The sequence below is a fragment of the Phycomyces blakesleeanus genome (assembly GCF_001638985.1).
Source record: "Phycomyces blakesleeanus NRRL 1555(-) unplaced genomic scaffold PHYBLscaffold_17, whole genome shotgun sequence".
Taxonomy (NCBI): Eukaryota; Fungi; Mucoromycota; class Mucoromycetes; order Mucorales; family Phycomycetaceae; genus Phycomyces; species Phycomyces blakesleeanus.
Window position 1 is genome coordinate 1044345 of NW_017265150.1, and position 12644 is coordinate 1056988.

The following is a 12644-nucleotide window of genomic DNA, read 5'->3' on the forward strand; positions in this document are numbered from 1 at the left end:
GGTCCCCCATGCTAGTAACATTCCTCTTCTACAATGCACATAATTCATCTTGCCAACATCTCTGTACAATATCAGTATCTTTATTATTATATTTTTACTATATTTTATTTATATATTTTATTCTTGCTGTATCAATTATCTATTATTCTATTTTTACTATCTTTATTTTTCCGAACTTCTATTATCAACTTAAAATCTTGTTGACTATAAAAAGAGAAGCAAACTCAACTCAATAAATCATTCATTCAGTTTCAGTATCTTTTTCTTGTTTTCTTCTCTTTGTGGTCTATATCATCTTGCAATATAACATATTGGTTCCTTGGTTTTAGGAAGGTTGTTTGTCGGTTTTGGTCTCCTTATTGGTTATTACTTTTCTGTTTTGTCATTCTCTTTTCATATACCTTTCTCTCTCTCTCAATTTTAACAACAATTCTATTGGTTATTCTCTTTTTTCTTACCTGTCAACTATTGCTGTTTGCCACCTTTTACTGTATTCGTCTTCTGTTCTATTCTATTATCATTGTATTTTATTTGCTAAGTGATCCGTTATAATCTACAACAAACCTAACATATTATGCATCATATTTGACACAAGTATTGTAAAATGTTTCAGCATTGACCAAAAACGTATATTTGTTTGATGTGATGTTAACTTATGGATAGACTATTAAGTTATGAACAGTGCAAAGTTGTGACTCGATCTTTGGACACAACAAAATCTGATTTCTTGGATTTATTTTCTCTCTCTCTCTTTTTCTTTTTTTTCTTGCTATCAACATTTAAATTCCCACTAGACTTTAAATGCTTTTCCTCTTTTTTTCTATTTTTTTCTTGATTTTTATTTTCTTTTTAGCTTGCTTCCCTTTGCATTACACTTGTTCCTTTACACTTCTTAATATTACTTCTTTAGTATGCTTCCCGAGAGTTCATATTTTTTAGTAGTTTGATTATTTTTATTTTTGATTATGTCTGAAGATCTGTACACTCTTCTAAATAATCATCATTTAGCATAAGATGTATCTAAATTGTCACCTTGAACGCAGTTGTCAATTAGTATATAAGAGAGACGTTTTTATCCCAATAAAATTCATTCAGTTTTCCTCTATATTTCTTTTGAACATTATCACTGAGCTTGAGCTTTTGTCCTGTGGAAAATACTAAGTTGCATACTGTTAGGAACTACAAGTACTGTCTCACTGTTTGTCTGTGTTGTAAATGAGTATTGACTACTGCTGTAATTGAGAATAAGTCTGAAGGAAATAATATAAGGCCTCAGCTATTCCAGTCAAAGGTGTCTACCGATTACTTTATTATTTAACACACAGGTTTAGCATGCATGATAGTGATTATATTTCATATGATGATATCACTATAATATGGGATACATCAGTGAATTATTATAAGAATAATTATAACTCATAAACACATTTACTTTCGATGTTAATACTTCATTGGGACTACACACATTTATATAATTAATCATACATTAATTATCCCAAGATCACGTTGCTCTGATTAAGGCTCAGATAGGATCGATTACCTGACCCCAGTCATATAATTTTCCCAATCCAAAATAATATAAATAGCAGTAGTAGTTCAGTATAGAAACCTGGTCAAACTTTGATACAAAATCCTTTCTCAATAAATAAAACCTACACAAGTTCTCACGAATCTTTGTTTCTAATCTCAAATCTTCAATTCTTTCTCTTAAAAACTTTTTTAACTTCAACTATCACAACAGTCTGCTTGTCTGCTTGTCTGCTTGTCTGCTTGTCTGCTTGTCCGTTTGTCCATTTGTTTGTTTGTGTATCTGTTTGTTGTCCATATATTTGTTTCCATTCATTTAAAGTTCTGTTCATTATCTAAATTCCTTCTTGTTGGATTGTCCTGAGCAAAATCACAAGAATATAACTATACATATAATATATATTATATTTCTGACCAGTTGCACTACACACCATAACTCAACATGCATTACTTGCTTAGTACAGTGAGTAAAACTTTATACTTCCAATGGGAAGATTGCGGGTTCAACCTCTGGAAGCTACATATTTATCTGGGTCTATACACCTGGTTCCCTCCTTTACCCTTGCTGTCATAGTGTCACGTCATAAGTGTTAATGCCTGAGTGCAGCCATCATCCTACTGTCTTTCCTGTCTCTGCAAGCCATTGGTTCTTCTGTTTTCTGTCCAATTGAATTTTGATGCTGTTCTGATCTGGTCTAGTCTGGTTCTGGTACCCATTTCTGGTGCAATTTACAATGTCTGTCATGGGCTTAATGAAGCATGTTCTCTTCTTTATAAGTCTTTGTCAAAAATTAGTGATAACTAGAAATAATTTCCTTCTTCTTTACTTCCTCTCTTGTAATAATATTTCTTATATAAGTTCTGATGACAGCTATATGATCTATATATTGCCAACATTTAAGTCATATAATAAAAAATAATCTTTAACCTGAGCTAAAGCCGGATAGTTGATTTATTAGATTGCGCTGAACTGATAAATCAATGGCCAGGGAATATAAAAACAGGCAAAGAAGTATACTTAATAATAAAGAAGTATACTTAAAGAAGTACAATAAAACAGACAAAATAATATAGCAGATAAAAGATGATTTTATAATGAACAATTGCTATTGACATTTATACTAATTATTTGGAATGTTTGTCTTGAGGTCTTATTCAATATGATGCCTCATCTGTAAAAATGTTAATTGAATGATTGTTTCTGCTATATGAGAATGTGAGTGAGGGTCAAAGTAATTAATTACAAAAAGAGGTTCGCTTGCCCTTTCCTCTTTTTGAAACAATTGATTTGAACCTCTTCTTTTGTTTAAGCTCTAGCTTGCCAGCTACAACAGATTGTGTCGCGTGTGGTAAGTAGTTGTGTGTAGAAGATGTACAAGAAAAGATAATTGTATGTAAGAAGAGGAATTGAAAGGAGGAATTGAGGGTTTGAGTTTGATATCGGATAAATTGAGGTAATAAAATAGTCTCTTTGTTACTAAATAGACCAGTTAAAGAAATTAAAAGGGAAACTAACACTAATGTAAGAGTAAATAAATTGAATGATTAGAAAAATAGTTAAACTGAAAGAAGTGAAGAAAATAATACTAATTCTAAAGAGTTAATTATGAGAAAGAAATGTTTAATAGAGTAAAGGATTTAGCTAAAGAGAAATTTACTATAGTAAATTTACTAAGAGATAAATAAAAGGGGAAATTGAGACAAAATAATAAAATAAAAAGGGATAGTCAATCTTCCACAAAGACTTGACAGAAAAATAGATAAAACAGAAGATATTTCACAAAAGAGATCAGAGATAATAGACATCATCTTGAAGAAAACTTGTATCAGAAAAATATGACAGTTATTTATTGATTGATTTTAGAGAAATGTTTATATTATTTTATGGATAATATATATGACAAAAATAGGCTAGATAAAACTTGATGAAATAATTGTAAATAAAAATATAAAGAAAAATAACTATATAAATATTTCATTATGAAAGAAAAAATAGATGAAGTTATAATATATAACTACAAGAAAAGAAAAATATTGGAAAGAAATATGTTATAAATAAAGGGAAAAACTATTCAGTTAACAATTTTGGTAAAGTAGTATTTGAGAGGAAGCGTCACATTTAGTGCGCAGGAATAAAATAAAAAGAAAAGAGAGAAAACAATTTCGGGAAAAATAAAGGGGAAAGATTTTAATTTTCAGAAAATCGGTTTTTGGAAAAAGACAATTTTTTTGAAAATGGAAGAAAGAAATTAAAATTAAAATTAAAATTTTGAAGAAAAATTAAAAAGGGGTTTTCAAAAGAAAGCCTGAACTTGGTTGAATTTGGATTCTGAACAAAAGCCAACAAATGTATTACAACACATATAAAAATATAATGCGTGTTGAGTTATGGTGTGTGATGCAACTGGTCAGAAATATAATATATATTATATGTATAGTTATATTCTTGTGATTTTGCTCAGGACAATCTAACAAGAAGGAATTTAGACAATGAATGAGACTTGAAATAGATGGAAACAGATATATAGACAACAGTCAGACAGACAAATGGACAAAAGGACAAATGGACAGACAGACAACAGACAATGGACAAGAAGACAAATAGACAAACAGACAAACAGACAAATGGACAAATGAACAAGCAGACAAATGGTGAGACAGTACTTGTAGTTCCTAACAGTGTGCAACTTAGTATTTCCCACAGGACAAAAGCTCAAGCTCAGTGGCAATGTTCAAAAGAAATATAGAGGAAAACTGAATGAATTTTATTGGGATAAAAACGTCTCTCTTATATACTAATTGACAACTGCGTTCAAGGTGACAATCTAGATACATCTTATGCTAAATGATGATTATTTAGAAGAGTGTACAGGTTTTTGGGCATAATAGAGACGTTTGTGGACTCAGATTTGTAGAGTTGCACAGAATATTAGCTAAAAAAAGGCTTTTTTTGAAACTCAAATTTTCAACTTGTATTGCCTTATTTAGCTTATTTCCGTTACATAAAATTGTAGGACATTCATTGTAACTAAACGTACAGGCTGTCATTATCAATTGTGACTTGATATTCAGTAATAGAAACATTACCATTACTTGAAAGGGCAGCACCTTTCCCTTTTCTTTAACAAAATCTTAAAATGTCTCGTTTTGATCCTATTCTTGAACTAACAGATTGTTACATAAATCACAGCTCTTGGCATATTGCTGAAGAACAAGAGTGAGGATAGGTATCTGTTCCTGAACAGCAAGAGGAACATGCAGATGTTTACAAAGATCAAGAGCCCACCAATGAAGAAATTCAAGAAGCACTTGCTCAATATGCCCAAGAGTGTGAGCAGGAAGGGGAACACATAGCTGTCTCTTTGCATTGTCAAGGTTGCTTAGACCCAAGCACCTTGTCTGATGAAGATTCTAAACTTTTGTTTAGATTCACGCAGCCTGAGATATAATTAAATCATTGCTTTTAAGAAAAAAAGTACTAATTTAATATATTTATAAAACCAGATATGCTCCTTGGCCACTCTTCTTGAAATGGGAGACATTGTCTACTTTTGAGAAGGCACTCCAAGTGAATTTTCTCTGCCAATGACACTGGCTCTGATGATTGTGCTACACAGAATGGTTTTCCCTGCTCGCTCAGTAGATTTATCTCTGCTCTTTAGAAAGGAAAAGTCTACTCTCAGTGTCATCTTCAATGAAATGATAGAGAAGATTTATATTAAGTTATATCCAGCCTTGAAGTTTGACTACTGTCAATTCTGGGAATCAAACCTGATGCGCTTCAGCTGAGCCATTAGAGAAAGATGTAAATAACACTTGCAAAATATAATATTAGTTTAATAGTACTTACCTTTTATATATTATTTGGATAAAAGCACTGGCAATGTACTGTGTTGGGTTTATTGATGGAACCTTTAACAAGATAGCAAGGCCCATTGTTGAGCAAGAGGGAGCATACAATGGCCATTACGTGAGTGAAAGATTTGATATATAGATCTGACACATGTTTTTACTCAATTTATATACTCTTTATAGTGAGAACATGATTTGAAATACCAAGCAGTGGTAATACCCGATGATATTACTTTGTCCATTATGGGGCCAGACAGTGGTAGGAATCATGATATGCGCATGTACCACAAAAGTTAATTGGATGCCATGATGTGCGTAGCATTTGACTTTACAAGCATAAATGGTCCATGCTATTACTTGTATGGTAATTAGGCATATACTACATCAGACCATATGATGATCCCTTTCAGAAGACGTAAGTATTGTACAGTTATCTATCTCAACAGTAAAGACTTATGATTTGCATATTGTCTGTTTTAGAAATGGCTGATGAGCAAGAACTTGCTATCAACAAAAGTATGTCTGCTGTACGAATTTCCGTTGGGCATGAGTTTACTCATATCAGGAGTCTGTGGGCTTTCTTAAAGTACTCACAGACCCAAAGAAGTGGTTAGTCTCCAGTGGGACTATATTATATTGTTGGAACGTTCTTGAAGAACCTCCATGTCTGTTATAATGGAGGAAACCAGACAAGCAAAAAGTACAGTATTGCTCCTCCTATACCAGAGCAGTACATTTATGGATTATTAAACCAATAATATTTTTTTACTCCAAACTATCTATAATGTGAAGAAATTTGATGACTATTATGACATGTTTTATGTATATATATTTTTATTGTTTTTTAAGACCTTAAAGCAGTTATCTCTGCATATTGTACTTGAAACAAGCCTGTCTCTCCTCTAGCAGAGTCTGTCTCTGCTCCAGTGTTCTCTGCCTTGTCTCAATAGCCAGAAATTCTCTTTCGACATTCTCCTCCAATCTGCGCATTGAGGTAAGTACCTCACCATCACTTATTCCAGCCACCATATTGGACAATTCATCCCGAAAGGACTTCAACATTTCTCTGGCATCAGATAAGCCAGCCGTCGATTGACCAACTAGATGTCCAGAAGAACTGCCCTCTACTTTATCTGTCTATTTCTTTTGTTCAACAACTCTCAACAGATTGTTGGACTTCAATAAAGTTGCTCTCTCCACGACTTTATCTGCAGCTACCTGCTTCTGGACTTCTTCCTCAGAAGCTAATTGCTTTTTCATGGCCTTGCCCCAATCTCCTTCAGCCTCCTTTAAAAACTTATAGTATTAAACACATTGATATTCAACGAATATACCTAATACAATGTGAAGATTACCAATTCAACAAGCTGAAAAAGAAGCTGATCGAGATCAGAGTAGCTCTTGTTTGACCCTGTCATTTTTTTTCTTGGGCCTGTCTTACTTTGAACTGCTTGACCAGATTCTTGTGTCTCTGCTTGAGTGTTGAGACACTAATTTTGTTGCCTTTACCTCCAGCATCATTGATCTTTTTGAGGATTTCATCCCAGGCAGCACCTGATTGCCCATGACCAGCATATGAGGGGTGTTGGTGGATCAACAATTCCACAAGGAGTCTGTCTCTTCCAGCAATCAGATTTATCTTGTGATTAAATCTGACGGAAGCGTCTGCAGCAAAAGTATTCATATGTACGTTTATGTTTAAAACCAAGTGAAGGAAAAGTGGTAAAAATGCGTATTATGATAGTAGGATGTTTATAAAATTAAAATTAAAAGTGCCTTTTTTCGGTGTTATAATTATCAGCTTGCTATTAGTTTAGAGCAGAAAATAAACGAATATGAGAGGCTACCAATTTGAATAAGGTTTGGTAGAGTAGTGTCTCTATATAGATGTGTATGTAACATCGGGTTTTCTTTCTAAGACAATGAGCTCATGCAAAAAGTTGAAAATCTGAGTCCACAAATGTCTCTAATCACAAAAGGAAATAATCAAAAATAATCAAAAATAAAAATAATCAAACTACTAAAAAATATGAACTCTTGGGAAGCATACTAAAGAAGTAATATCAAGGAGTGTAAAGGAACAAGTGCAATGCAAAGGGAAGCAAGCTAAAAAGAAAATAAAAATCAAGAAAAAATAGAAAAAAAGAGGAAAAGCATTTAAAGTCTAGTGGGAATTTAAATGTTGATAGCAAGAAAAAAAGGAAAAAGAGAGAGAGAGAAAATAAATCCAAGAAATCAGATTTTGTTGTGTCCAAAGATCGAGTCACAACTTTGCACTGTTCATAACTTAATAGTCTGTCCATAAGTTGACGTCACATCAAACAAATATACGTTTTTGGTCAAGGCTGAAACATTTTACAACACTTGTGTCACAAGTAACGCATGTGGTGCTTGTATTTGTGGTAAATGTTGACAGGTAATGTTATCATGGTTTTTGAGGTGTGAATGAGTTTGTAGATGTAAAATAACCTCTCTTTTCCACAAGAGAGAAAAAGACAAACTCAAAAGAGAATGCAGAATTAAAGATAATAAAATCAATAAAAGAAAAATAAAAGAAAAACAGTACTATTAATCAATCTCGATAGACTTGACTCAATATACTCAGATAATCAAACAAGTAAAATATCAACAGCGTTAAATATTAAGAGAACTTGTTGTCAGAAAATAAGACAAAAAAAAATCAATGTTTTTTAAATGCAAGTATTGTGATATTTATAGTTTTGCAATTGACTTGTTGAATAATTAAATAAATAAAATTATAAAAAAAAATATATATAATAAAAGTTGTATAATCGACAATCTATTAAATGTGATTTGTTCTTTACTATCATTAAGTACAAATAAAATAAAATAATTATTGTCAAAATCATGAAGATAATTATGCTTGTAAAAATATATAATAAAAATAATATTAATTCCAAGTTGATTTGTTCAGTTAAATATAGTGAGAAAATAAGATACAATGTGTGGTTACCTGAAGTTATTGTTGACAGGATGATGCTTTTCATTGTACTTATTGGTGTTTTGCTTTACAAATAGAAAAATTGCTTTCTATTCAGCCTCAGCCGCCATTAGAAAATCAAAAAATAATAATAATAGAATATAATTTTCTAGAATTACAAAGAATTCTGCATCACTGCACTGTCAGACAACCAAAATTGTTGAGAGCTGACCATTCTTACATACCTACTTATTTCCTTGTGCGCCGAGTTTAAATTACTTGGGGGATCTACTTTTTTATGTCGCAAGGGGCTTTAAATTATAAGGATGTGTAGAAGCAGTGACAGCTTTTACTTTTGTTGTTTCTTTTGGAATCTTAATGTTTTTTTTTTACATTTTTTTTCTCTTTATCAAAACATATTATTATAGAACATAATTGTAATTTTTTATTATCTTTGTGTATTAAGATTTCTAAAGCAGGAAGAGTTTTCATTTCTAAGAGTGTCTATACAATTCATTGCTTCCCCAAGTAAATCACTAATCACTTGTAATTCGGCTTCATCAATTCCCGGAACATCCATCAACTGTTCTAAGTCTTCTCTTTGATGATGAAGTGTTGTATTCTGGGCCATGATTCTTTGCAACCAAACAGAATTGTTTCAACCACTTACAACAACTGTGTTTGTTTCATTTTCAACTTCCTCATTAACAACTGCCACTTCATGCTCAAATGCAAGCGATCTTTGCAGCTGGAGGTAGTTGTTTTCCCTTTGAACTGTATATACAAAGTCTAGACCAATAAATCTCTTTAGGAGATGTGCGTGTTTACAGGGAATTTGATGTGAAGCAAAATTGGGACAAGTGCAATTTTGTATCAAATTGTTTGATACATTAACCTGATACTATCACTGCAAAAACAGATCAATTTCGCATATGTAAAGTATACCTAAGTTCTGATAGACAGAATAGGTAAAATTGTAGTTCAGCTCACTTTTGTGAGTAAAGTATTTGAATAGTATTTTAAGCTACTCTATTGGCTACTGGCAGCTGTGTAGCATTAGAATGCAACATCAAACTCAAATAAAATAAAAGTGTGTTTTCTTTGAAGTCTCTTTCTTTACTATTAAATACTATTGTAAACCTTTCTTTTCATTTTAAAATGGCTCCTATTCGCAAACCAACTGTTAGAAAAGAGTGTCGATGCTTTATCTGTAAAAGCAAGACACTAGGATTCAATCGTGTATCTGTTAAAACATTTAAACGTCATCAAGAAAAAGATAATCATGATATTACACATGTTCAAACGCGTACGGTTAATACATTTACTTTACTTTACTTTACTTTATTTTATTTTATTTTATTTTATTTTATTTTATTTTATTTTATTTTATTTTATTTTATATCATTTCCTTTTTTATTATTTTATATAATAATAATAATAATAATAATAATACTAACACTAATAATAATAAATGTGTAGCCCATGAAGACACATGCGATACAATTAGTAGTGCTGTTTCTGAGCCTGTAAATCAAGAGGAAGATAGTTTTGAATTTGAACAGGAAGATGTTGAAATGAATTCTGAGCTTAGAAGTAAGAAAACTTATTTTATTACATTGATTTATTTGGGTCTAACATTCCGCTTTTGTAGACCTAAATGACACAAATGACATTTTGGATATATGGACAAGAAACCAACCTTTCTCTGAAACGGATTGCGTGTTTGGCTCTGAAGATAATGTCCAGTATACAAGTGACACTTACAAAGAAGAAGAAGAATATGAAGATGAATCCGATATTGAGATGGACAATGATGAAGGTAGGTACACAGCTTTAGATAATATTATATCCTAGAAAATAGAGAGTTAATCAACGTTCTTTTAAAAAAATCAAATTAAAGATTCTTTGTTGGAATCAATCTCAGAATTGAATTTGATTCACCAATTCATTGTTATTTTGGTTGCTCTTTTTGTCTCGCTATACGTTGTGGATGAAGGAGCTGTAATCCTGATTGCCATAATCAACAAGATACTGCAGTTTTTGTTTGACCCATTCTGCCTTCCAGTGAGTGTTGCTGGCCTCAAACGTTTGGCCGGATTTGAAGCGTTGACAAGTGGTGTCAAGAAGTATGTTGCATGTAGCAAATGCCATGCCATATATGATAATGAAGCCGCCCCTTTGTATTGTACATCACCCAATTTTGGTAAAACCTCCTTGTGTGGCAACAGCTTGTTTAAGTCTGGTCCCGGGTCAAAAGCACCCAAAAAGACATATGTATTCCACTCCGTCAAGAAAGCTCTAAAGACGTTTTTTCAACACCCGGATTTTGAAAACAACAATCAACTCATGGAACCACGGCCCGAAAATGGATAGCACTTTGTTTGACGTGTACAATGGTGCGATGTGGAATGAGATATTAGACGTAGATGGTATACCTTTTGTTGATACCAAGCGATCACTCATGCTCACGCTGAACATTGACTGGTTTCAGCCATTCGATGGTGTTACCTACTCCTGTGGTGCCATATATCTTGCAATCAATAATCTTCCACGCAGTGAGCGGTTCAAGAAGGAGAACGTGATTCTTGTTGGGTTAATGCCAGGGCCTAAAGAAGCAAGCACTTCTGACATAAATAACTATCTGAAACCGCTTGTGAATGAGTTGATGGAGCTGTACAAAGGTATTAAGATTAAGACTCACCAATGTCCAAATGGTACTTCTATCCAAGCAGCCCTTCTCATGGTTGCCTGTGATATACCTGCTGCAAGGAAAGTATGTGGGTTCACATCCCATACAAGTACAAATGCATGCCACAAGTGTAAGCGTCAATTTTCGAGGTTGGCTGGAACGAGTTCTGTTGATTATTCTGGATTTGATTTCTCAAAGTGGCTCCTTCGCACTAAGAATGACAATCGTAAGGATGCAGAGATCTGGAGAAATGCAACCAAACCAACTGAGAGACAGCGTCTTGAAGTTGCACATGGTGTTTGCTGGTCCGAACTGCATCATCTTCAGTACTTTGACATTGTCCGCTGCACGATCATGGATCCCATGCACAATCTTTTCTTAGGCACTGCCAAAAGAATGCTGGAGAGATGGGTTGCGGATGGATTAATTGATGATAAAAAACTCGTTGCCATGCAAAAGGCTGTTGAGAAGGTAGTGTTGCCGCCCAATTACACGTCACTTGGGACAAAGATTGCCAAGGGATTTCCCTATATGAAGGCTGATGAGTGGAAGTCTTGGTGCCTTGTGTACTCTCCTGTGGTTCTAAGGGATGTGTTGTCATTGCCAGAGTTCAAGAACTGGATAGAGTTTGTTAACGCATGCAGATACTTCACCAAGTCTAGTGTTTCTGAAGAAGACATTGAGAAAGGACACAAATGCTTAGAAGAATTCTGTAAAGGGTGTGAGACATTGTATGACCTGGACCTTCTCTCTCCCAACATGCACCTGCATCTGCACTTATGCAAAACAATGATTGACTTTGGACCCGTCTATGGCTATTGGCTTTTCAGCTTTGAAAGGTACAATAGTGTCCTGAAAAATATCAAGACCAATTGAAGAAACGGGTTTGAATCGACATTTATGAGACAGTTTATTGAAGAGTCGTGGAAGGGAGATTTTGTTCGTCGACTTCTGAAACCTATGCATGCACTTGCATGTTTTGAAATTTTCGATAAGTTCACCACCAACAACAACAACACCAACACCAACACCTACCTCTCTCACTCTTTCTCAATTTCCAAATATCTTGAAGCTTCACAGAATCTTTCAATGATAATTTGTGGAAACGAGCCCTTGCCACCATCCGCCTTGCCATTGAAAACAAGACCATTATCATTTATGCCAAAACATGACTATGATTGTCTTGTAGGATACTATCAAGCTGCGTACAAGAATCCACAGATCTCAGGTTGCAAAGATGTAATTGATGACTCACCTTTCGTCAATGACTGGATCGAAATGGTGAAGTCCGTTGATCTTCTTGGGCAAAGCTACAAAGGGTGCATTGGCACGAATGGCCGCGGATCATACATACAAGCATATTTCACTGAACGAACTGGGTCGGAACATGCATATGTTGGAGAGATTCAGTACCTTTTTGTTCACAATTTTAGGCCAACTGTTTCTTCTCTAACATACAGAAATCCCCATAGTAGTCAGCATGTATTTGCATTTGTCAAATGGTTCAAATCCACTTCGGACAAAACAAGAGAATTAGAAGGAGTTGAGTTGTTACAGGATGAATTCTACAAGCAAGATTTTCAAAGCATCCTGCCAGTACATTGGATTCTCGTAACAGTTGCAATAGTAGATTAC

General features: G+C 33.7%; 5 protein-coding genes across 5 annotated transcripts; 3 read left to right on the forward strand and 2 right to left on the reverse strand.

Annotated features, from left to right (window-relative positions):
- Positions 1-4680: 4680 nt before the first annotated feature.
- Positions 4681-5069, reverse strand: PHYBLDRAFT_148246 (hypothetical protein; the record flags this gene model as incomplete). Its single annotated transcript, XM_018432044.1, has 2 exons — positions 4681-4938; positions 5049-5069. 2 exons carry the CDS (start codon positions 5067-5069, stop codon positions 4681-4683), a joined length of 279 nt encoding a protein of 92 aa, XP_018289069.1.
- A 43-nt stretch (positions 5070-5112) lies between these two features.
- Positions 5113-5993, forward strand: PHYBLDRAFT_148247 (hypothetical protein; the record flags this gene model as incomplete). Its single annotated transcript, XM_018432045.1, has 4 exons — positions 5113-5278; positions 5403-5497; positions 5752-5794; positions 5860-5993. 4 exons carry the CDS (start codon positions 5113-5115, stop codon positions 5991-5993), a joined length of 438 nt encoding a protein of 145 aa, XP_018289070.1.
- A 247-nt stretch (positions 5994-6240) lies between these two features.
- Positions 6241-7063, reverse strand: PHYBLDRAFT_171094 (hypothetical protein; the record flags this gene model as incomplete). Its single annotated transcript, XM_018436507.1, has 3 exons — positions 6241-6516; positions 6598-6675; positions 6821-7063. 3 exons carry the CDS (start codon positions 7061-7063, stop codon positions 6241-6243), a joined length of 597 nt encoding a protein of 198 aa, XP_018289071.1.
- A 2415-nt stretch (positions 7064-9478) lies between these two features.
- Positions 9479-10693, forward strand: PHYBLDRAFT_148249 (hypothetical protein; the record flags this gene model as incomplete). Its single annotated transcript, XM_018432046.1, has 4 exons — positions 9479-9626; positions 9800-9913; positions 9972-10139; positions 10221-10693. The coding sequence occupies 4 exons, from the start codon at positions 9479-9481 to the stop codon at positions 10691-10693; spliced, it is 903 nt and encodes a 300-aa protein (XP_018289072.1).
- A 169-nt stretch (positions 10694-10862) lies between these two features.
- On the forward strand, positions 10863-11402 carry PHYBLDRAFT_102109 (hypothetical protein; the record flags this gene model as incomplete). Its single annotated transcript, XM_018427666.1, has 1 exon — positions 10863-11402. A coding segment is annotated over one exon (540 nt), but the record flags the coding sequence as incomplete, so codon positions are not given.
- Positions 11403-12644: the final 1242 nt, after the last annotated feature.